Source organism: Fusarium fujikuroi, chromosome FFUJ_chr06 (genome assembly GCF_900079805.1).
Source record: "Fusarium fujikuroi IMI 58289 draft genome, chromosome FFUJ_chr06".
NCBI classification, from domain to species: domain Eukaryota; kingdom Fungi; phylum Ascomycota; class Sordariomycetes; order Hypocreales; family Nectriaceae; genus Fusarium; species Fusarium fujikuroi.
The window spans coordinates 1,441,676-1,463,271 of record NC_036627.1 but is presented as its reverse complement, the minus strand read 5'-3'; the positions used below and the strand labels follow the sequence as shown (position 1 = coordinate 1,463,271).

The following is a 21,596-nucleotide window of genomic DNA, read 5'->3' as shown; positions in this document are numbered from 1 at the left end:
CGAGGTTTGGGAAATACGCCATGGCCATGAGAATATCTTCAATGGAGCTGCGCTTGGGCACATCTTGTGGCAATAAATACAAGTTAGCTCTTTGACAACTCATGCAAATACCACACGCCACGCTTCAGGTGTTGGCAGAATCTTCAGGTCCAGCATGGTCAGCAAGCGAACCGTAGACATACCAGCTGACATACCTCAATCTTTCCTGTGCGCACTTATCCCTTCGTATTCCTCCGTTGCAGTGTGTGATTCTCCCGTGTTCACCAATCTAACGGCTTCTTTGCCGTCAGTGCAGCCCCAGAACCAAGTGGTTCATCCCTCTCCAGCCTAACCCCTGTCTCGTCGTCCAAGATGCTCCTATCTATCTTCCACATAGCGACTTGCTCATCCACAATCTCCGTCCATTTTCTCACAAGTGGATGCGCATCAGCTACATCTGAGAACACAACATCTTCGGCTCCCGTAGCTGGAGTGACTTCATATTTCCAGTTACCATCTTCGGACCAATACTCAGGCGTGAACAAGCCTTGTGTACTGAGTTCTTCCCGTGCTTGTTTCAGCAGTTCGGCGATCTTGGAAGAATCTGCTTCGTTAAGACCACGAACCGCTTCATTGATGCCTTCGAGCAAGCCCAGAATTTGACCTGCTCTCATGCCAACGCTTGCACCAAGACTGAACCCCTCGTCAAATCCAGCTTGAAGACTGCTTTCTTTTGAGACGGTAATACCCTCGCGGTACCCAGCAGTTGTGTGCTCTGTTTGCAAACGGCGAATATCTGAGGGATGTGATGCCGCTGACTCATCATCAGGGCGTAAATCAGTGGGAGATGAAGGTCCCGAGCCAAAAACGTCGTCTAGAGCATCATTGGTAGCTGCAGCATCCGCTTGGGGTTCGTCCTGAGGACGAGCAGTATACGCTTCGTCAATCATTTGCTCGACTGGTTGAAAATGCATGGTTGACATTGAAAGTGGTAAAGGTTTAGGGTACGTGGGTTGAGTCCTGATAAAATATTATTTGACGTCGTTTGAGTGAGCGGGGACTCTTTGAGTGGCGCCAAGAGGTAAAATCCTTGTATCTGCAGGAACTGGAGGATGATCAACCTTGGTATCTTGAGCTTGTAAGTTGTCCGTGTAAGAGGTCAGTTTCGTAGACGAAAGCCTTATTCTTGAGATTTTCAGATGAGGTCGTGCGCTATAAGTTTCTGAGCCTGGAATAACCCGATACTCTGAAAAATGGCATGTTAAATTGGGGAAAGCTTGGTAATCATCATTCATCATGGCTAATCCTATTCTGCCAACCTGCACATACTACGAAAGATCATAACGTTTACTATGCTGGCCAAGTACCGAGACATTATCCAGATAGTACCATCATTCTAAGAAGCCACAGCTTGCTCACCAGCATGTGCAGGCATCCTTCCCTCGGTGTTCAATGGCTGCAACATGTGATATTTCTCGCGGAGATAATCCTTCTGATTCTCTCTCATCAACCCTAATTCTAGCAAAAAGTTGACCACGTAAAGAAAATCCTTGACGTGTGGTCGCAGTCCATCCTCTGCTTGGCTGTGCCCTGAGGGTAGAGCGAGGACGTCGGCAATTGTGCTGGCGATCTCAAAGAGCTTTTGTATGATACCGCTGCCTTGCGTCGCTATACTCACAATACTATCCAGCTGCCCGACCAAGTTGCGGAGTTGTATTGATAATCGAGACGCCGGGAACTGCAGCGATAGGCCTTCGTGGGTCGTATCTGAAGACCCTGAATGCAAAAGCCCTTGGGAGAGTGCTAATTGCCAGAGCAACGTGCGAAGCCAGAGTCTAGTGATGAAGAGATCCGCGCGCTGTAGTTCTGTGAAACCTGCGTGTCCCTCGGAATGCATCCTTGCCTCGGCCGCTGCAGCATTCATCTCAGCTTGGTCAAGCTGCACCTGCTTGCTTTCAATCCACTGCACCGTCAACCCGCCGATTGCACCTCTTTGAGACTGCCAGCATGCGAGGAACGTCTCATCCAAGGTTAGGAAGAGTTCTATTAGGCAGTTGAAGCCCACTCGAATATGTTCTGGTGTAGAAGAGTCCGGTGCTGAAAGATTGGTGTGTAGAGGTCCCATGATACTGGGGTAACCATCAGCGATGGTGAGGAACCTCTCGTGGATGTAGGCTTCCCAATAGACTTGCTGAAATCGGGCCATGGGATATGGTGTCCGAGTAGGATCTGGTAATGTGCGCTGGTGAGCCTCCATGATCTGAATTAGCGATATAGCCTCCCGGATGAAGCTGAAACTTCTGTCGAGTCGAGGCAGCCCCATAGTTGATATCTCGAGATAGATGCATGTCACGATGCGCTTGATATTGTGAGGCATTACCTCCTCTACACGTCCTGGACCATGGGAGCCGACGGCAGCACGGTGTTGTGCTTCGAGACTATGATATACCAGGTTGTTTATTTGCGCCGCTACACTACCATGTGAGTTGTCCGCGGTTTGTGATAGAAATGTTGTAACAGCTGCATAGGCGTATATCAGAGCTGCATCCTCGAAGTTGTGATGCATCATTGATATTGACCTGACTATTTCATCAGGCGTGATGGCAGGGCTGAAAGGATATACAACCTTCTCAAACTCGGGCAGCAGCGAGTGAAAGAAGCCAGTGGTGTATGCCTCAGAGTTTGGCGAATAGGGGCCTGAAATCGCTGAACCAGGGCTACTCCCTGGCGGCCAGTCACTAGCCGCATGAGGCGTTGAGTGAACTGCCGAAGGAGACACGGAAGCGCTTGGCGAGAGTGCATTTGGCTGTTGGTGCTGGAGGTTTGCCTCTCTGGCCTGGGCTACAAGACGCCCGCGCTTCGGGTTCTGGCGTTTCCTTGGGGCAGTGGATCTGATGCATTGCACATCAAACTGGCGGCATGGCGAGCAGGGGTTTCCATCGTCGCATTTGACCTTGCGTACTCGGCAGCCATGGCAGGCGGGCATCGCGAAGGGGCAATAGTATGAGACAGTGCAGAGGTCGATATGTATAAGAAGTCACAAAGAGTGGAGGTCAGTGTCTGCTTGTCTGGCCCGGAGACAAGGCGCGTTTAATTTAGCACGGAACCGATGGGGTCAGGTCACGTCTGAGAGCCGAGCTAAACACTTGTGGAAGGCAGACAACTTGTGTCACGTGAAGGGAGCCAGCATCGTCATCTAAAGGTATGTGGCTGACATTGGAATGCCAGAATAGCAATTGAAGCTATTCATTCAGTCAATTGTCATGAGCGATAGTCTCATAGGACACTTACTAGCTGCCAAATAGTGATCGGAATAGTGGTGGAGTTCTCTGTCGAGCTAGGTGCTATAGATAGCTGGGCTGTAGTTTGAGCCGTTGACTCGCGTTCAGCAAGGACATAGCCAGATAGCACGCTCCCCTGATTCTAATTCTGACTCTGATTCTGACTCTCAAACTCTTATACATAGTTTATGGGACGTTGCGTCTCCTAAACTTAAAGTAAATCAATATTGCGAGTCATTGACATAAAATCTTGAACACGATAGGCTGTTGGATGGTTGCTCCTCATGCACATTGCTTTTTGGTGGTAGATCTCGCGTACATGGTTGGTGCAGAGATAGCATGAACCTGATCCAGACCCTTGAGTTCATGAGCATGCATGAATGTCACTCCGAGTTGGATATGTATGATTCGGTTTGTTCATGAGCTGAAACTGAACTACAATCTTTGGTCGATGCTGGCGATGCTGAAAGCTCAATCAAGGTTGGCCGATAATATTACTTTTGTCGTAATGAAAATTCATATTTCACATGATCTCATTTGCCAATTGTCCCTTACAGGACTGTTTATAGCCGGAGACATTAACCCGAGGTTATTAACAAGGCGGTGTCCTGATATTGAAACATTATCTACCCACAACATGCACATATTGCTCTGTCTCGACTTGTTTCATCCTGCACCGCATAAAATGTGCTGATAAACCTCCTATTTCAATATGTCGTAGCTTGCAACACCCTTGGTGCAACATCATACACTGTACATCACAAATCGCCTGGCAGGGTTGACTTGTTGGGAAATATTCTGGAACTGTAACCCAACGGCAAAAGAACCCACCGGCCACAGCAACCATGTTTCTTTTACGAGCCTCGTTGTCCAATCTGACATCTCGGCCGGTAGTGGCACGGATACACATCACATCCCTACTGAAGAAAAATAACAGGCGGTCTGGGATGCATAGTTCATCTGTCATGGGTTTTTCTCCATCACGGGCTTCCAAACCCTATTCCAGATTCCCAGCCAGCACACAATTTTCCTTCGCCTACTGTCATCAACCTTACAGGTGGACGCAGTTTTGATCCTGAAACCCTGCAATTCCCCCGGTAGCAATACCAGCTAGGCCACCAGTCCCAGTAGCAACAGAAGCTAGCTAGCTCGTCGGCACCAGAGCCACGGTTCTGAGTCTGACGCTGCCGCGGTCCGGGGGCTACGGGGAATGTGATCCCTGCGTCCGGACAGGACACGCCTGGGCTGGGTTGGGCTCAACTCGTGCTAGACAGCGTGTCTGTACATATGGATGTTGTTTGCCAACGACTTCTAACTTAGACAGAGAAGCGGTCGACTTGTGATGTGTGTATCCGTAAATCACACCCCCAGCATCTTTGTTTGCAACGTCCGGTCCCTTTTTTCTCTCCCACTCGACGCGGCACTTGCACGGCATCTGTCGAACCCCCAAACCACCTTCAGTTCAGATTTGCCTCTGATCGCATGGCGAGCAGGGATTCCTCTGCAACGGTCTAGCACATCCTATCGAGAAATGAGCACCGCCGCCCCGGGTGATCTGACTCTTTCGGTTCCATGTACCGTGGAATTAAGGAACCCACCCACCACAGTCAGGATCAGGGTCGGGGTCGGGGTGGGAAAATAAAGAAAGGGAAAAAAGGAGGACGGGTATGATGGAGACTGCACCATTTGGTTCTTAGTTAGGATTCGGAATTCCAAAAAAACTAAGACAGGACCGTCCTCATGGAACGCACTCCGATTGGCGATGTCATACTCTCAGACCCTTCTTCATCAACGAGCGCCGTTTAGAAAAAGTCTTTCGTATTGAGCACCCCTTGTCAAGATTGCTGTTTGTTCATTGCCAGTGACATTATCAATGACCGAGGTGAAACTCGTTGGCCTTACACTGCTCGAATAATACAGTAGGGAGAACGTCTTGAGAACGTCTTGTCGGTCGGTCTGTCAAATTTGGAGGCTCGCGTGTAAGAGGATGGCCCAGAATGCCAATCTTGACGTGTCGCAGTTGTTTGCCCCCAAACCTGTCAAATGTCGGAGGAATAATACCTTACCCTTACCCATAACCACCCATGCCTTGCTTCACTTTGCTTCACTTCACTTCCTTCACATGGCTAACCGTACTCGGGAAACCTTCCTTGCCACTTAGACAATCCCAATTCCCGGAACCTCATGAACAGTATCCGAGCGATCGGCAGAGACACGGGTCCGTGGACCTGGGGTGGTTTAGCAGGCCTAGGCAGGCTACAAGGCCGAGCAGCAGTGTTGCCGTTGGTGCGATGCCAGGCGATGCGATAGGCAACGGAGGATGGTGGGAACTCAAAAACTCCAGACGGCCGTTGGTGTTTACTCCCGGTTGGCTATCTCGTCTCGACTGACTGGCAGGGCTGTGACAGGCGGCTGGGTCTTTATTAGTGTCCCCGGCTGAAATAATAACGTGGTCATGACCGTAGCTCGGGAAATGAACTGGCTCGTGCGAAGGAGATTCTTGGCTAGGCGATGGAAGGATGGATGGATGGATGGATGGATGGGTGAAGAGAAAGGGGTCTTGTAACAGTAACAGTAACTACACCAATTACACGATAACCTGCAACATCAGCCAGCAATGGATCCATGGTTAGCATGAAGAGCTGGAGACTGTAATAGACCAGCTCAGCTAAAGGCTAGGGCCAACCCGAAGCGGTGGGCATACAGACGTCACTCGACTTAGATTGGGAGACAAAAATCGATGCAACACGGCCTGAAGAACCGGGGAGACGTGTACTTGCTTGACACTTTTGTGCAGCAGCGCAGCTGGTGCGGTGTGGTACTGGTATGACATGGGATGACGAGAGTTAGGTTGCGAATACGCTTTTTGCTTCTGTCATTGTATTGTACCTACAGTACAATACAGTACAGTACAGTAAGTGATCTTCTAAATTCTAGGTATTGCTTTTTCGTTTGAATCAGGGTTTTTGCCTTTGTGTTAAGTCAAGTAATTAATAAATGGATTGACTCTTTTTTTATCCTTTGTTGTCTCCCTGTTTTTGATCTTGTCTCAACCAGAATGATGTGTCGTCCGGATCAGTGACAGCCATGGCGACTTGTCATAATGCCACACCGAGAAATGCCATCATAGCTGAATCGCTCACCGTCCCTTTTTCTTCTTTTTTTTTCTTATTCTTCTCTCTTTTGTGACTTGGTCTTTGCTTTCTTCCTCCCCTTGCGCCCCAACGTATTAGCGGACTTTTTTTGGTCCCCAAACAGCCCAATGCTCATCGTGGCGTCTCTTCTAGAATTCTGTTTGGAATAGAGGTCCCCAGCAGGTAACATGCCTTATCCTGGTCCCCAAAGCCGCTCTTTTAGTGTATTCCCCACAAGCCTCCTGGTGCTTGCTGGCCCATCCACCCACTGCAACTGATCCATCCATCCATCCCTTCAAGTTTGACAACCCCTGGTCCATATCAAACGCCCTTGATCTGGTTCATCTCGCTCGCCCTGCGTTTGGCAATACCGATCCCATAGTGCCAACTGGAGATTTCTCTCTTCTCATGTCTGAGATATCTTCTCTCTCCCTCTCTCACCCAGATGATAGACGCAACGCCACAAACAGTGGCTCCCGATCCCGAGCAAACAAAGTTGCCACATCTTGTTGCTAGTCCAGGGCCCGGAAACTTGAGTTGTCCTCCCGACAGTCCAGTGCCAGTGCTAATACCTAGAGGCTCACGGCTCACGGCCCCTGCCGATCCTAGTAACCGTAAACACAGGCACAGGGGGGGTATTTGGAAGTCATCCAGGGGTGTAGCAGTGCGCTGAGTCCTGACCGCCTGGGCAATGCAATGACCAGACCAGTCCGAAGTATCGGTGCGTAGGTTAGAAGCCACGCGAGCCTCCAAATTTCAACGGGGGTGGTGCTGGCTGTACGGAGTAGTCTCCCAGAAATGAAATTTAAGACAAATAGGTCCCCGACATAAATTCTTCGTTTCGTGATCAGTATCCCTTTCATTGGTTTTTCATCAATATTCATTCTTCGTTGTTTGTGCGTGCCCTTGAATTCCAGTCGCTCTGCATCTTATCTGCTCTGCCTTTCTCTGCTGCCGCTGCTTTACACGCAACACAATCTGCAACGCAACCACTCTATCGTCTCATCAGCATACTGTACTGTCTGGCTTTCTGGGACAACGAACCTATTTGCGACACACCTCAACAAACCAAACCAAAGAACCACCAAAACCACCTTCATCATGCCTCGCGGACCTTATGATACTACTGGCGTTGCGAAGCCCAGCTGCCCCAAGCCCCCGAAGGGAAAATGCCCCCAGCTCGTTTGCCAGCAATAAGACGATGCAAGCTTTGCGATAATACCCTGTCATGAGCCAGCAGACCTCAGGTTAGTTCTTTGACACTCCAGAGCTCCCACATCATGTTTTCTAACGCTCCTCAGAGTCTTGCTGTAAAATTCATGCCTACCAACATGTTTGCACGAACTGCGCACTGCTTTAGCGATTATGATATCGACTGCCGATCGAAATAAAAGGAATTCATGGGATGACGGTGCTGTGGAGTTATGCTTTCTTCTGTTTTGGGACGGTTCGGAAAAGTACTAGACGGAATACTCAGGTCTCGGGATGATGATCTATGGGATTGGATATCAGAAGAGGAGGAAATGGTAACATAACATTGGATGGCTATAGATTTGAACGTACATATCAGTGCGTCTTTGGTCGCAGGACCAACTTAATATTGATACCTTACCTAGTACCCATCATTGAAACACGATTTGGAATCTCGCATATTCGCTTGGCGTCACAGTTGTATCGGTCGACAACGGTTCGTTTGGCTTCAATAGTGCACCCGTTTTGTGGACTATTGAACCACCGGTGGAAAACGTTGTTGCATAGTGCAGCCCTACAGTATTAGCTGTGAGCCATCGTGACCTCGAACCAATTCGCTGGGTTGTTAGTGGAGATGAGTGTGGGATCTTGTGGAACCGTGGTTGTCGACGAACGATGTAAGAAGAGGCTAACTGCATATTACCCAGGGATATCCCCAGATGAAGCAGTTCGGCGTCGTACATCTCATCTTCTCCAGCCCCTTTCAAGGCCAACACCTTGCCCTCTCGCTTGAGAACCAACTCGCAATTCGCAACAACAACAGCAAGATCAGCAGGGCCTCCATATTGATCCTGGGAGTCTGGCCGTGCCGTTTGGTTAGTTGGCGCAAGCTTCAAGCCATCAGGGAGAGTGGAACGACAATGACGGTGGCACTTGAATTGATCGACGATGGAATGAGAAATACGAGGGGTTTTTCGAGGGAGAAGAGAGCTGAAGGTTGGCGATCGAAGGATCTGAAACCCGTTTACCCGTGGCGTGTTGGTTCCAGACGGGGTAATGAGCTGCCGTTTTCTTCTGAAAGCGTAACGTTCGCCGTGGTCAAAGCTAAAAGCCTCATGAAACTGCCTAGAAATGCAAGGCCCCGTTGATCTTATTGCGTGTCGTCACTATTCAACTAAATAAAAGGTCCGTCTTGTGGTTGTGGCTACAAGGTTGATGAAGTTGATATTGAATCCATATGATGTGACTTTTAGCGCGGGGGGTCTGAAGATGCGGAAGCAGCCGCAGTCTAGAAGGTGCAGAGACGTCACAGACAAGACAAGACAAGATTTACAATGGAGGGGTCGCAGTTCTTATCTCTTTATTAAGCTTGACATCCCGTGCAGTAAGTTAGTTGCTTCACATCTGGGACTAATAAGAAACTGGAGGCATTTACCCCGGATTTCTGTGTGGGGGTGGAGTATCAGACGCGGGATGTTGAGTTGAAAACCCCATTTATATCAGAGGTAACCTCTCGATCCCGTGTCTGCCTCCGCTACTGCGTCTTTGGCTGATGCATGAGATCGGATGCAGCATCCACACTTGGACGGTAGTAGCTTTATGATATGATCGTTATCTAGATAATCTAGTGTCTGCTCAGTGCACGGATAATGAAGCATGCATCGTAAGATATCGCCGTGATCTTGGAATAGCTTCAACTTGGACTTATACCACGAGTTACAAAAGTGCCCAGACTCAGTAGTCTAACATCATTCATAACCCAAGCAAAAATTCTCTATATTTTAATGGTTAGCATCGTGACACTTGCTAGGCTTCATACATACTTGGTGGTGTGATACACAAAGCATGCAGACCGGGCCGGTCTACCATTCCCATCTTCACCGGCCATATATGTAGCTGTAGGATGAGGCTATATTATGCAGCCACTGTTGTCATTAGATCACTGGTGTGGTGGTTTTCGGAGCCTTAGAAGTGGACGATGATTATTTCCGTAGCAGCTTGACATTGTACGGTGTGTCAACCATGAATGGCTTCAGTATGGTCTGACATACCCGGCATTCTCGTACCAGCTAGATAACCAAGCAAGGATTACAGTTGCCGGATCATCCAAAACAGTCGACAGCTCGACCGTTTCAGCAGTATCAAACCTTTTAGGCCAGAGTATCTCCGAATTGTCAATGGCAACAGATCAATGAGTGAGATTGGTGAGGGGCTGCTCCAGGGTGGCTGTCCAAGGGTATCATGGCGATATCTGAAGGCATTCACATAGCTATGAAGCGAAGTACACAATCACTGCGTCCACACCTTCATTGAAATTGTGCTAGCTATCATAATACAATTGATCTGATATGATACTGCATATTTGGTTGTATACATTGTACGGTTCAGAGTGATGATACAGAAACTCGGCTGAAGCTAAGTAACATCTTTTGCACATATGCCGGACAAACGTCTATGTGGCCCGTGAGTACTTCTTTTCAGCACGTCAGACACTCATTGGCATTCTCTACGGAGTACATGTTTCTGATCATCTCATCTCCCACTTTTTTGGTCAATGTGCATTGAACCTAATTAGCTCGGATGCAACCGATCAAAGACACGATTTCATCCCATATGCCCTTGTCACCGCCAACCACCAACATCCAACCTCTCACAGAACCCATGTCCTCCGCCTTTGCAACTACCAACCTCTCACTCTTTGAAAACTTTTTATAGAAAAATGGTAACCAATTCACCCGCTCAACCCCTGAATCACCAACCACGAGCTAAAATGGTTCCTGATTCTCCCTTTCCAACGTCTTAGCGATCCAATGGTTCTTCCCTTTCTAGACAAGCGCTGCAAGCTCCCCCGGCTTCCGGCTGCATCACCTATTGGCTTGATTATGTGACCACGATCGTTCGAATTCTCGTCAACCAACGACGTTTACAGCACTTGCGGTGACAGCTGGCCGTGCCCTGCAAGACAGTCCCCGAATTGTTGTTCACCGCCTGAAGGAGTCTCCACGCGGCCCGCTCGCGCACCCGGGAGAGGGTTCCCCGTCTTCCCAGCCCATCCACTACGGCCGATCGAGAGGTCTAAAAGTCCATGCGGTGAAGGCCTGACCATGCTTATGCTTGAAATACAAATGCAGCACCACCTCGCATGCTTCTCGACAAGAGATCTATCTCCTCAAAGGCCTCTGCTATGCAGCCTGGAGAGCCCATGGCCACTCCAATAAATCTTCTTTAATCCTTACTTCCTTCAATGACAATACCGTCCTGTTAGGGCGAGTCGCTCATGAATGGCTTCCAACACCTTCATGGCGGTCCAAGAGACCATTACTGCCCTGACCTGGCAGCAGACCGGATGCTTGCTTGCGGGCATCTGGCTCATCTATCTCGTCCAGCTTGTTATTTGGAGACTATGGCTCAGCCCTCTGGCCCATATCCCAGGTCCCAAGCTGGCCGCATTGACTCAATACTATGAGTTCTACTACGACTTTGTCCTCGGAGGACAATACACCTACAAGATCATCGATATGCATGAACGATATGGCCCCATTGTTCGCATCAATCCCTGGGAAGTCCATGTAGGAGACCCTGAATTCTTTTCGGACCTCTACACTGGACCCAGCCGCCGTCGAGACAAGTGGACATTCTACACCCAACAGGTAAGCACTTGTATGCTCAAGATATTCATGGTTTTCAACTAACAAAAAAATAGTCCGGTGCCCCCCGTACCCGTGTTCCTCACCCAACTGCTCTCGCAGGACCCAAGACTGCGACAGAAGGCTCTCTTGCTGCCATCGACCACAGCCTTCACAAGTTGCGTCGAAGTGCGCTGAGCCCATTCTACTCAACTCAGACTGTGCGCGAATTGCAGCCGGTTATCGAGGAGAGAGTGGAAGCTCTTCTGGGTGCGTTCCTGAACTACGCCGAGGTGTCCAATGGACAACCTCTTGATGTCATGTATCCCTACTCGGCCTTTACCAATGGTAAGTCTCAAGTCTCTCACGCAATGACAACTCTAACAATGTCCTCAGATGTCATCAATGAGTACGCTTTTGCTCGAAGCGACCACCTTGTCGAGAAGCCCGATTTCGGTGCCGAGGTCACTAATGACCTTCTCATCGGTACTCACATGGGACCTTGTGTGCAGCAGCTCGACTGGGTTCTCACCCTCGTCAATGCTCTACCCGAGTCCATCTCAAACCGATGTATGCCGGGATGGGGAGGGTTCTTGAAGATGAAGAACGACATTCTTGAACAGATCCACAGCGTCGACCCTCCTCAAAGCAGCGGCAAGTGGATGATGGATGGAGGTCACCCTACCATGCTCTCCACCAAGACTCGCTCTGTTCGTGACAAGACTGCCTCTCGCCACACACAGGAAAGCCAGATCACTGTCCAGGGTGGCACTCTAACCACGTCGTGGGCCATGTCACTTGCCACTTTCCACCTTTTGAACCGCCCCGAGACCCTCCGCAAGCTACGCGACGAGCTCTTTGATGCTATCCCCGATGCTTACGAGACCATTCCTCTGTCGAAGTTGGAAAAGCTCCCCTACCTTCGTGGAGTCGTCAAGGAAGCTCTGCGTCTTGCTATCGGAACTAGCAGCCGCCTCGCACGCGTTGCGCCCGATGAGGCTCTCGTCTACCATGATCGCGAGAACGATGAGGAGTGGAACCTCCCTCCAGGATCCATCGTTGGCATGAGCCCTTACAAGACCGTCATGGACGAGAGCATCTTCTACGACGCCCGCGGCTTCCACCCTGAGCGATGGGTAGAGGACGGAGAGCGACTTGACAAGTATCTCGACATCTTCTGTTCCGGTTCGCGCATCTGTCTCGGCATGGCTCTGGCTCACGCCGAGCTTTATCTTACACTTGCCAAACTCTTCCGCAGATGGGGAAGCGGTGGTGTTGTGTATGGTAGCGATGATGGCGATCAGCGCTTTGGAGACGTTGGCTACCTCAGCATCTTCGAGACACGAGTCCGAGACTGCGAGATTGATGCCGACTACTTCATGCCTATTCCCTACAAGGGATCTGAGGGATTCCGCTTCGTCTTCGAAACCTACTAAGTTGGAGATAAACACTTCACTACTATATCAAGGTTAGGTATCTTTGCTTTGCTCTGCTTTTGTTGCCGCTTTGCGATACCCAGCGCCTATTACGTCTTTCTTATGAACCCTTTGATGAAAACGAGTTTGTATGATGGAATTACGATCATGTTATGTCATGAGAAGCTATGAGTTTCATGTTTTATGTCTTTTGAAGATGCGGCACATACGTGCCTTTTTCTATGTCATGAATTTACGTCTTGCATTGCTTTCCCATAGCCTTCTGGCTTTATTTGTTGCCGTGTTCTGGAGAAGAGGATGTCGATCCGAAAGCTTCGCAGTCTCTGTGTTGAACATGGATGAACAGCAAGACTTTTGCAACCAACACCAAATCTTCAAGCCAAATGAGGCGCACGGATAAGAGGTTGATCTTCTTTGTCATGATAAATACGATATATGGACTTTTACGAATTCCGAACCCCAAATGGTTATGAGATACAGAACTGTATCCTTCTGAAGGCCAGGACTAGAACTGGTTGGATAGGAGAATCGGAGAAACAAACAAGAACAAAAAATTACGAATATCCAATTCAAAAAGCATATTTTCTAGCTTCTTCTCAGTGTGACCCTGTAATTCGCTTCTAGTGTCGATCTATCATCTCGTATTGAAACATTCACGGCACTTCCGTCGACAGCTCAAGGATTAGCAACCATCGAGAAAACATCCAATCCAATGTGGAGTTTCTCCGTCAAGAGGTTGCAGCAAAGACCCCCTAACTTACAGGGGATATCCGCACGCCACAGACCTGAGACTACCTACCTTACTATCCACGGGCATCCACTCTCCTAATGGTAGTTAGTGACGCAGCTATTTATTTCTATTGGGCCTGGTCAAAGCAAGCAGCCACCAAACCACCACGTTGCTACTCTATTCCGAGATCAGATGCCGTCAGACCAGCAAGTGTCCACTGTCTCCTGAGCTTCTCTCTTTGGTCTTTTATTAGTTCTTTTCTCTTTTCTTCTCCTTTTACACATAATTGCCATTTTGTTTCCTTGTACGTCCCGTTCCATACATCCCCGGTCTCTATTTCTGCCTCTGTCTGTTACTTCAAATCTATTTGTCCTCATTTAGCACCCGCCAATGTCTACTTTTGATCCCGCAGCGAGGAAGCGAGTCCTCCGGGTCATTGCTGTCTCGCTACTCCTCGATCTGGTATGTGACAAAAATAGTTCAGTATGGCTTCCTCGCTAATTCAAGTTCCTAGATTTCCTTCACATTTATCCTTCCCTTGTTCCCCAAGCTTCTCGAATTCTACCGCGACCGCGAAGGCCAGGAGCCAATCGGCCACGACGGACCTCAAACTCTCCTCCAAACCGTCCTATCAGGCCTCCACCGATACAAGGCTTCTTTCTCTCGCCCGATCGAGTCGCGACATGACATTGTGCTGCTGGGAGGAGCTCTAGGCTCTCTGTTCTCGTGCGTAACCGTCAAGCAAGCCTGTACATGTTAAGGTGCAAGCTGACAATCTTACTCGTAGACTTTTGCAAGCCATTGCATCTCCTCTAATCGGCGCCCTCTCCGATCGATATGGCCGTCGCAAAGCGCTCTTGGCTTCCATGTGTGGCAACATTCTCTCCGTCCTGCTCTGGGTTGCTGCCGTCGATTTCCGAACATTCATCGCCAGTCGTGTCGTTGGTGGGTTATCAGAAGGCAACGTCCAGCTCGCTACAGCAATGGCGAGTGATATCTCGGATGAGTCGTCTCGCGGTGCAACTATGGCTCTGATCGGCGCGTGCTTCTCAATCGCTTTCACCTTCGGCCCTGGACTCGGCGCGTGGCTCAGCACATTCTCGACATTCACGGCGAACCCGTTTGCGGCGGCCGCGGGATTCAGTCTTGCGCTGATTGTTGTGGAGACAGTGTATCTATACTTCAGCCTGCCCGAGACGTTACCATCGCTACGCGGTGCTCAGGCGAAGGACGGTGGGAAGAAGAAGGCTATACCCAAGGCTATTGAGAGGACCAACTCTCACTTTCTCTTGAACGCCATCCACTTTGTCTTCCTGCTGTTCTTTTCTGGCATGGAGAGTTCTCTGTCCTTTATGACGTACGAGCTCTTCTCGTTCACTTCCGGCAAGAATGGAAGATTACTTGGCTATGTTGGTCTTGTGGCATCTATTCTCCAGGGCGGTGTCACGCGACGACTTCCACCTCTGATGTCCGTTCGAATCGGCACACTAGCTTGCCTTGCGTCATTCGTTCTCCTGGGACAGGTCAACACAATCGGTGGTCTGTATCTCGCTGCTACATGCCTGGCCGTTACATCCGCCACCGTCGTTACGGGTCTGAATGCACTTTCCAGCTTCGAAGCTCACGAGGATGAGCGCGGCAACAAGCTCGGCATGCTACGAAGTTGGGGCCAGCTTGGCCGAGGCCTCGGCCCTATCTTGTTCACAAGTGTGTACTGGTGGGCTGGCCGTGAGGTAGCATATGGTATGGGCGCAACAGGTATCGCTGTTGTAGCTGCAGCGGTGTTTGGAGGGTTGAAGACGCCAAAGGGTATGAATACTTAGGGCAAGAAGGTTGAGGGCAAGGTCCGGTAAGAGCTGTGTGTAGACAATCACTAGTTCATGAAGGAGATGTGTATATTACATGTATCGGTCAAGCTGGACTTGACTGAGGTAGATAGCAGCATTCATAGATAATTGTAGCATACATCGTACGTTTGATGTTTTACGCCTTGTTACGATTTACTTTCTCCTTGAGACGTCTACAGTAGTTGTGGTGTTGAGCAGACTTTAAGACTGAGTGCACAGCACACTGCCTCGTGATTCGAGTCTCCCAAAGTAGGATGAGCAAGAGGGTGTTCGAACCGCACTGCATGCAGAGTCAAAACAGCCAAACTTGCGTAGCAAGAAGTAGAACCCCCCAAAAAGGCAAAAAAATACCCGCACCCGGATTTGCACCAGGATCCTTGGCTAACGCCCTATACTGTTATAGGAGTCCAACGAGTTAACTATTACTCTATACGGGCTTTCGTATGCTTTAACCGCTCGACCACGAAGTCTTTTGGTATTGCTTGTTGGGATAGGTACTATTGTGACGGGCTATATCCTGTTGAAAAAAGGGGGCGGTTATAGGCAGTGACAGGATGCTGCAGTTTCACAGACGGGAGCGTGCAGGCGCGGGGCAGTAATTGGATGGAATTCGGGTGTGGAGGGCGGTGGTGATCGAGTCATCGGCACTGTTACTGTTATTTCTCGGTTGGTGATTGAGTGATTGAGTGGTCGCATTGTGTGGTCGCAGTGTCGTTGTTTCGTGGTGTTGAGAAGGCCCAAAACTGGATACGCCTCAGCTCTTGATATTTGGATAGAAAGCAACTGATTTCGAGATCTGTATAATCAATTGAACAACCGATATCTTCTGATTAAGTAATTCGGTTTGAACCGTACTGCCTGGGATAATTTGTACGAGCTTACAATACCCAACTCATGCATTTATGTGTAACACGAGCTGGGGGATGGTGTCTTTATATGGACATTTGAATGGCTCCGCTTGGCCGCCAGGATAGGTCAAGCTCAACAGGGAAGTGATAGCGGCACTCGATTTTCACAATTAATACTATTGGTCATAAACATGTACAGACTTTCATAATAACACCTTGGTACATAACAGCAAATCTTGGCTTGTATCAGGTGGTGTATCATGGTAAACTCCATACAAGTTACCTTGTGTTGTGAGCCTCGATGCTACCCTAAACTGACATCGAGATCATCAAAGTTCTTGACACCCCAGGTTCTCCCCAACATCACATATCAATAGTAGCGGTCTACAAAAGCGAACAGGGCTTAAAAATTTCTCATCGATGAATCATGAGATGTTCTCATATGGTGCGTCCTCCACTTGAGTCTCACGATATCTTCCGTAAAGTGAAGGAGAATTTTGAGGCGACAGGCCTACGGCGGAGCCGATGCATGCGTCGAGGGCATATCCACTGTGGACAAACCCCCTCGGATAGAGTTCTCCATAATGGCAATGTGACAACAAAAACTTAGTATCCATATCCAGATGGGGACAATGAACGATAACCGCCGTGAATATGCGCCATAACTATGTCTGTGTAGCTACAGATTACTGACATGTCGCAACAATCCATCAACAAGGGAGCACGGCCTCCTAGGTTCAACGAGATATCCAATGGAGAAGAAAGATCCCACAACACTCAAAGGCTCTTTTTCCATTAAGCTTACAGTAATACATTTCTGCCGTCAGAGTCACCGGGGTAGCAGCTTGGATGATAGTTTCAGCTGTGTCATACGGATAAAGTGTATTAGTGGTGCTAACTTTTGCGTTTGACAATCTGGCAATTCCTCAATGGCTCGAGATATCGGAGTGGCACTTGAAGCTGCATGAAATCGCAAGGTCCCTATGGGAGGCAAGAAAACCCAAGCCCTGTGCTCCAAGTGACGAAAAGACTTGTGTAAACTTAGTATATCTCAAGCGGCCTTTAGACCAGCGTGATTTTGGCATCCTGATTTCACGTCAGAAGTTTTCTTAACCCCCCAGGGTCCTCACTAGGACCTCCACCAGGAGCACGACTATCCCGCGACAGATCAAGGTGAGCTGCAGCTGCGCTTCGTGTGGGCTCCACAGTGGCTGGACATGATTTTTTTGCCCCCTCCCTGTGGTTTCTTTTCTGCTCTGGCGCGCTTGTTCAGTGGTTAGGTAGAGGCTATTGATCCCAGCAGCCTCTGCTTGGACCATACGCTGATGGAGGGGTCGTTGACAAGGAGGGGGAGGGGCACAACGCAACACGAGTAAACAACAACTGGACAAGACACAGGCGCAAGACCAAGACGAGGAACTGCAATAATGAGCGGAGATTATGGTCAACGTGATTCACCACATGGATTTTTTGGACATCAGTATAAGCGATCAAATACACGATCTGCCTGATGTCATGATGCCTACAGTGATGGAACTGTTGATATTCGCTTTTACCTCCAGCTATCTGTACCATATTACCCCTCCAGCTTGAAAATTTTTGATAGGGACAATCAACTTCCTGTTTGACCACCTCACACATCCCAGCCAAGGCTAGATCTTCCGTGCACTGGTCGCGCAGCGGTGGTGGCAACCCACAGGCGCTAAAAGATTCAGTGGAGCATGACGTTGATTCGTGCAGGGAGTTTGAGCCAGAAACAGACCGCGCCATAGAGGAGGGGCAATCTTGAAGCTTCCCCTCCCTTGGTGGTCGAACGCAGAAGAACATGTCGAGCGAGAGCCAACAAAGAGAGTCGCTCGGGCAGGATACTCTTATCGGTGTGACATTGTACGCGAGAGAGTTCAGAAAGAAGATATTAAGATTACTCAAGTGACTCACGCCGTGGTTGCGTTGGGCTGACGGACGTGAAATTGAGGGGCAAAAAAATCCTCAGATGCTGCGTTGGGCAGAACAGTCCCAGAGCCATGCTCGTCTCTGTATCAGGCCGGCCACAAGCAGGCCCCAGACAATTTTAGGACGCGCCCGCGCATCCACCACACGAAAGGGTAACCCACCGAGCCTCGACCGCCAGCATGATCGAATTTTTCTTCAGGCCGTAGTGAGAAATTTTCCTTTAGGCGGCGATGCGCACAAGAAAAGAATCGCAAAAATTGTGCCCCGCATGTACCCGCCTAACAGTTCGCTTGTACCTCCACGTAGAACCCAGCGCTTTTGCGATTGTCCTGGTGGAAAGACAGATATCGAAAGAGGTTGAGATAGGTTATTGAGCTGCTGATAGAGCAGCTAGAGGCGCCATGGTGATGTTTCTTTTTCTAAATGCCGTGACTACCTTAAGTAGTACACTAGAAGACAGCGGCTTTACTGAGATTCCTCTCGGGTGCCAGGCCTTGTTCGTCCGTTGAGTGTTGATGTGTTGCGCTGAACCTGCCAGTTTGCTCCCCCAGATATCAGCTTCTAGAGGGGCCAGCAACACTGCAAAGACTCGTCTAAATGCGCAGCAGGCTGTGCAGTGTAATCTCGTAATGACCACCGTAGTTACTTGATCTCGATCATTCGATATTAACGACAAACCTCTGATATCTCCGTCCTCGTCGAGCTTCTTCTGCCCCTCCTCGTACCATTCCTCAAGTCTTTACTCACTCGCCGTCATTATGCTTTAGAGCTTAATGATTGGCTCACACAGACCCACCTGCCTTGTGAAAAAACCTCTGAGCTGTTAGGGCTTGCCAAGTTGGTTGCCCCGCGGCGCCGCTTCTGCCTTTCACCCCACCCCACCCCTCCTCCCTCTGGCTCGCCTTTTAAATCTCCTCCTCCCACCACTTCCCTTGGATTTTTTCTTCTCTTCCCTCCTCGTCTCGCATACCCGGTTCAAGCATCCGATCTGCGATTTTGTATGTGCAGCCCTTCAAGGCCTTGATCAAGAACATCGACAAGATCTATCGCTTCATTGCAAGCTCTTTGGAGATCTTCTTGAACATCGCCTGCTCTCCTCACCCTGTCTCTTCGGCCGCTGACCTTTTCACAGCACGTACATCAAAAACCTTATCACAAACCATTCACAACCGTCAAAATGGGTAAGGAGGACAAGACTCACCTTAACGTCGTCGTCATCGGCCACGTCGACTCTGGCAAGTCGACCACTGTGAGTACTACCCTCGACGATGAGCTTATCTGTCATCGTGATCCTGACCAAGATCTGGCGGGGTATATCTCAGAAGACAATATGCTGACATCGCTTCACAGACCGGTCACTTGATCTACCAGTGCGGTGGTATCGACAAGCGAACCATCGAGAAGTTCGAGAAGGTTAGTCACTTTCCCTTCGATCGCGCGTCCTTTGCCCACCGATTTCCCTTACGATTCGAAACGTGCCTGCTACCCCGCTCGAGACCAAAAATTTTGCGATATGACCGTAATTTTTTTTGGTGGGGCATTTACCCCGCCACTCGAGTGATGGGCGCGTTTTGCCCTTTCCTGTCCACAACCTCAATGAGCGCATTGTCACGTGTCAAACTAACCATTCGACAATAGGAAGCCGCTGAGCTCGGTAAGGGTTCCTTCAAGTACGCCTGGGTTCTTGACAAGCTCAAGGCCGAGCGTGAGCGTGGTATCACCATCGATATTGCTCTCTGGAAGTTCGAGACTCCTCGCTACTATGTCACCGTCATTGGTATGTTGTCGCTCATGCGTCATTCTACTTATTCATACTAACATATCATTCAGACGCTCCCGGTCACCGTGATTTCATCAAGAACATGATCACTGGTACTTCCCAGGCCGATTGCGCCATTCTCATCATTGCCGCCGGTACTGGTGAGTTCGAGGCTGGTATCTCCAAGGATGGCCAGACCCGTGAGCACGCTCTTCTTGCCTACACCCTTGGTGTCAAGAACCTCATCGTCGCCATCAACAAGATGGACACCACCAAGTGGTCTGAGGCCCGTTACCAGGAGATCATCAAGGAGACCTCCTCTTTCATCAAGAAGGTCGGCTACAACCCCAAGGCTGTCGCTTTCGTCCCCATCTCCGGTTTCAACGGTGACAACATGCTTACCCCCTCCACCAACTGCCCCTGGTACAAGGGTTGGGAGCGTGAGATCAAGTCCGGCAAGCTTTCTGGCAAGACCCTCCTCGAGGCCATTGACTCCATCGAGCCCCCCAAGCGTCCCGTTGACAAGCCCCTCCGTCTTCCCCTCCAGGATGTCTACAAGATCGGTGGTATTGGAACGGTTCCCGTCGGCCGTATCGAGACTGGTGTCATCAAGCCCGGTATGGTCGTTACCTTCGCTCCTTCCAACGTCACCACTGAAGTCAAGTCCGTCGAGATGCACCACGAGCAGCTCTCTGAGGGCCAGCCCGGTGACAACGTTGGTTTCAACGTGAAGAACGTCTCCGTCAAGGACATCCGACGTGGTAACGTCGCTGGTGACTCCAAGAACGACCCCCCCATGGGTGCCGCTTCTTTCACCGCCCAGGTCATCGTCCTCAACCACCCCGGTCAGGTCGGTGCTGGTTACGCTCCCGTCCTCGATTGCCACACTGCCCACATTGCCTGCAAGTTCGCCGAGATCCAGGAGAAGATCGACCGCCGAACCGGTAAGGCTACTGAGGCCGCCCCCAAGTTCATCAAGTCTGGTGACTCCGCCATCGTCAAGATGGTTCCCTCCAAGCCCATGTGTGTCGAGGCTTTCACTGACTACCCTCCTCTGGGTCGTTTCGCCGTCCGTGACATGCGACAGACTGTCGCCGTCGGTGTCATCAAGGCCGTCGAGAAGTCCACTGGTGCTGCCGGCAAGGTCACCAAGTCCGCTGCCAAGGCCGCCAAGAAATAAGCAACTTATTTCTGAAATGACAACCTTCAGTGGGATCTTACGACTTCGATCTCACGCCCAAGGGCTGATGTACTCGCTTCTACGACGAAATGATCATGTTGGCATGAGCACTCGGCTTTTGTCTGGGGGCACATAATGAGAGGCAAAGAAAAAAGGCCAGGATCTCGGTTGTGTGCAAATCAAAAAAAAGAATAGAGAGTCTAGAAGTGATTCGTGCAAAAATTTCTTGTTCTTACCCATGATGCTTGTGATGTGATGTGTGACTGCAGCAAACGAAGCTTCCTGTGATGCACCCTCTCCTCACTTGATCGATTCGGCTTCCCGCAAGTTGAAGCTGACACTTGAAGTATCAGTAGTTTGTATATGCGGATGATGAAGTGCGTGTAGCGATCACGTTGATTGGGGTGCGCTGTACCGCTATGTCTTTTTGAGGTCTTCTTGCCGTTGGTTGTATTCTGGTGTATCTAATCATACATACTGCCCCTTTCCTCTATACATTCGTCTAATGATGATGCTACATAACTATGATACACATGCTGTTTTAGTATACAATATTATCTCTTCCTTCTTCTTTCGCGTATCCAAAGCTGCCTCCCGCAAGTTTCACGATTTCCTCATTTACAACGTTGCAC

General features: G+C 49.7%; 5 protein-coding genes and 1 non-coding gene; 3 read left to right on the top strand and 3 right to left on the bottom strand.

Moving 5' to 3' along the window:
- Window positions 1-260: 260 nt before the first annotated feature.
- FFUJ_05799 (uncharacterized protein) lies at window positions 261-953 on the bottom strand (the record flags this gene model as incomplete). Its single annotated transcript, XM_023579052.1, has 1 exon — window positions 261-953. One exon carries the CDS (start codon window positions 951-953, stop codon window positions 261-263), a length of 693 nt encoding a protein of 230 aa, XP_023431958.1.
- Window positions 954-1,375: 422 nt separating this feature from the next.
- FFUJ_05798 (related to transcription activator) lies at window positions 1,376-2,965 on the bottom strand (the record flags this gene model as incomplete). The annotated part of the gene is made up of 1 exon (XM_023579051.1): window positions 1,376-2,965. One exon carries the CDS (start codon window positions 2,963-2,965, stop codon window positions 1,376-1,378), a length of 1,590 nt encoding a protein of 529 aa, XP_023431957.1.
- Window positions 2,966-10,866: 7,901 nt separating this feature from the next.
- FFUJ_05797 (related to trichodiene oxygenase cytochrome P450) lies at window positions 10,867-12,647 on the top strand (the record flags this gene model as incomplete). XM_023579049.1 has 3 exons in its annotated part: window positions 10,867-11,235; window positions 11,289-11,559; window positions 11,608-12,647. 3 exons carry the CDS (start codon window positions 10,867-10,869, stop codon window positions 12,645-12,647), a joined length of 1,680 nt encoding a protein of 559 aa, XP_023431956.1.
- Window positions 12,648-13,767: 1,120 nt separating this feature from the next.
- FFUJ_05796 (related to tetracycline resistance protein) lies at window positions 13,768-15,200 on the top strand (the record flags this gene model as incomplete). XM_023579048.1 has 3 exons in its annotated part: window positions 13,768-13,839; window positions 13,892-14,103; window positions 14,165-15,200. The coding sequence occupies 3 exons, from the start codon at window positions 13,768-13,770 to the stop codon at window positions 15,198-15,200; spliced, it is 1,320 nt and encodes a 439-aa protein (XP_023431955.1).
- Window positions 15,201-15,571: 371 nt separating this feature from the next.
- On the bottom strand, window positions 15,572-15,660 carry tRNA. The gene has a single exon. It is a non-coding gene (tRNA).
- Window positions 15,661-19,202: 3,542 nt separating this feature from the next.
- FFUJ_05795 (translation elongation factor 1 alpha) lies at window positions 19,203-20,964 on the top strand (the record flags this gene model as incomplete). XM_023579047.1 has 4 exons in its annotated part: window positions 19,203-19,274; window positions 19,376-19,438; window positions 19,664-19,802; window positions 19,856-20,964. 4 exons carry the CDS (start codon window positions 19,203-19,205, stop codon window positions 20,962-20,964), a joined length of 1,383 nt encoding a protein of 460 aa, XP_023431954.1.
- Between the last annotated feature and the right edge of the window lie 632 nt (window positions 20,965-21,596).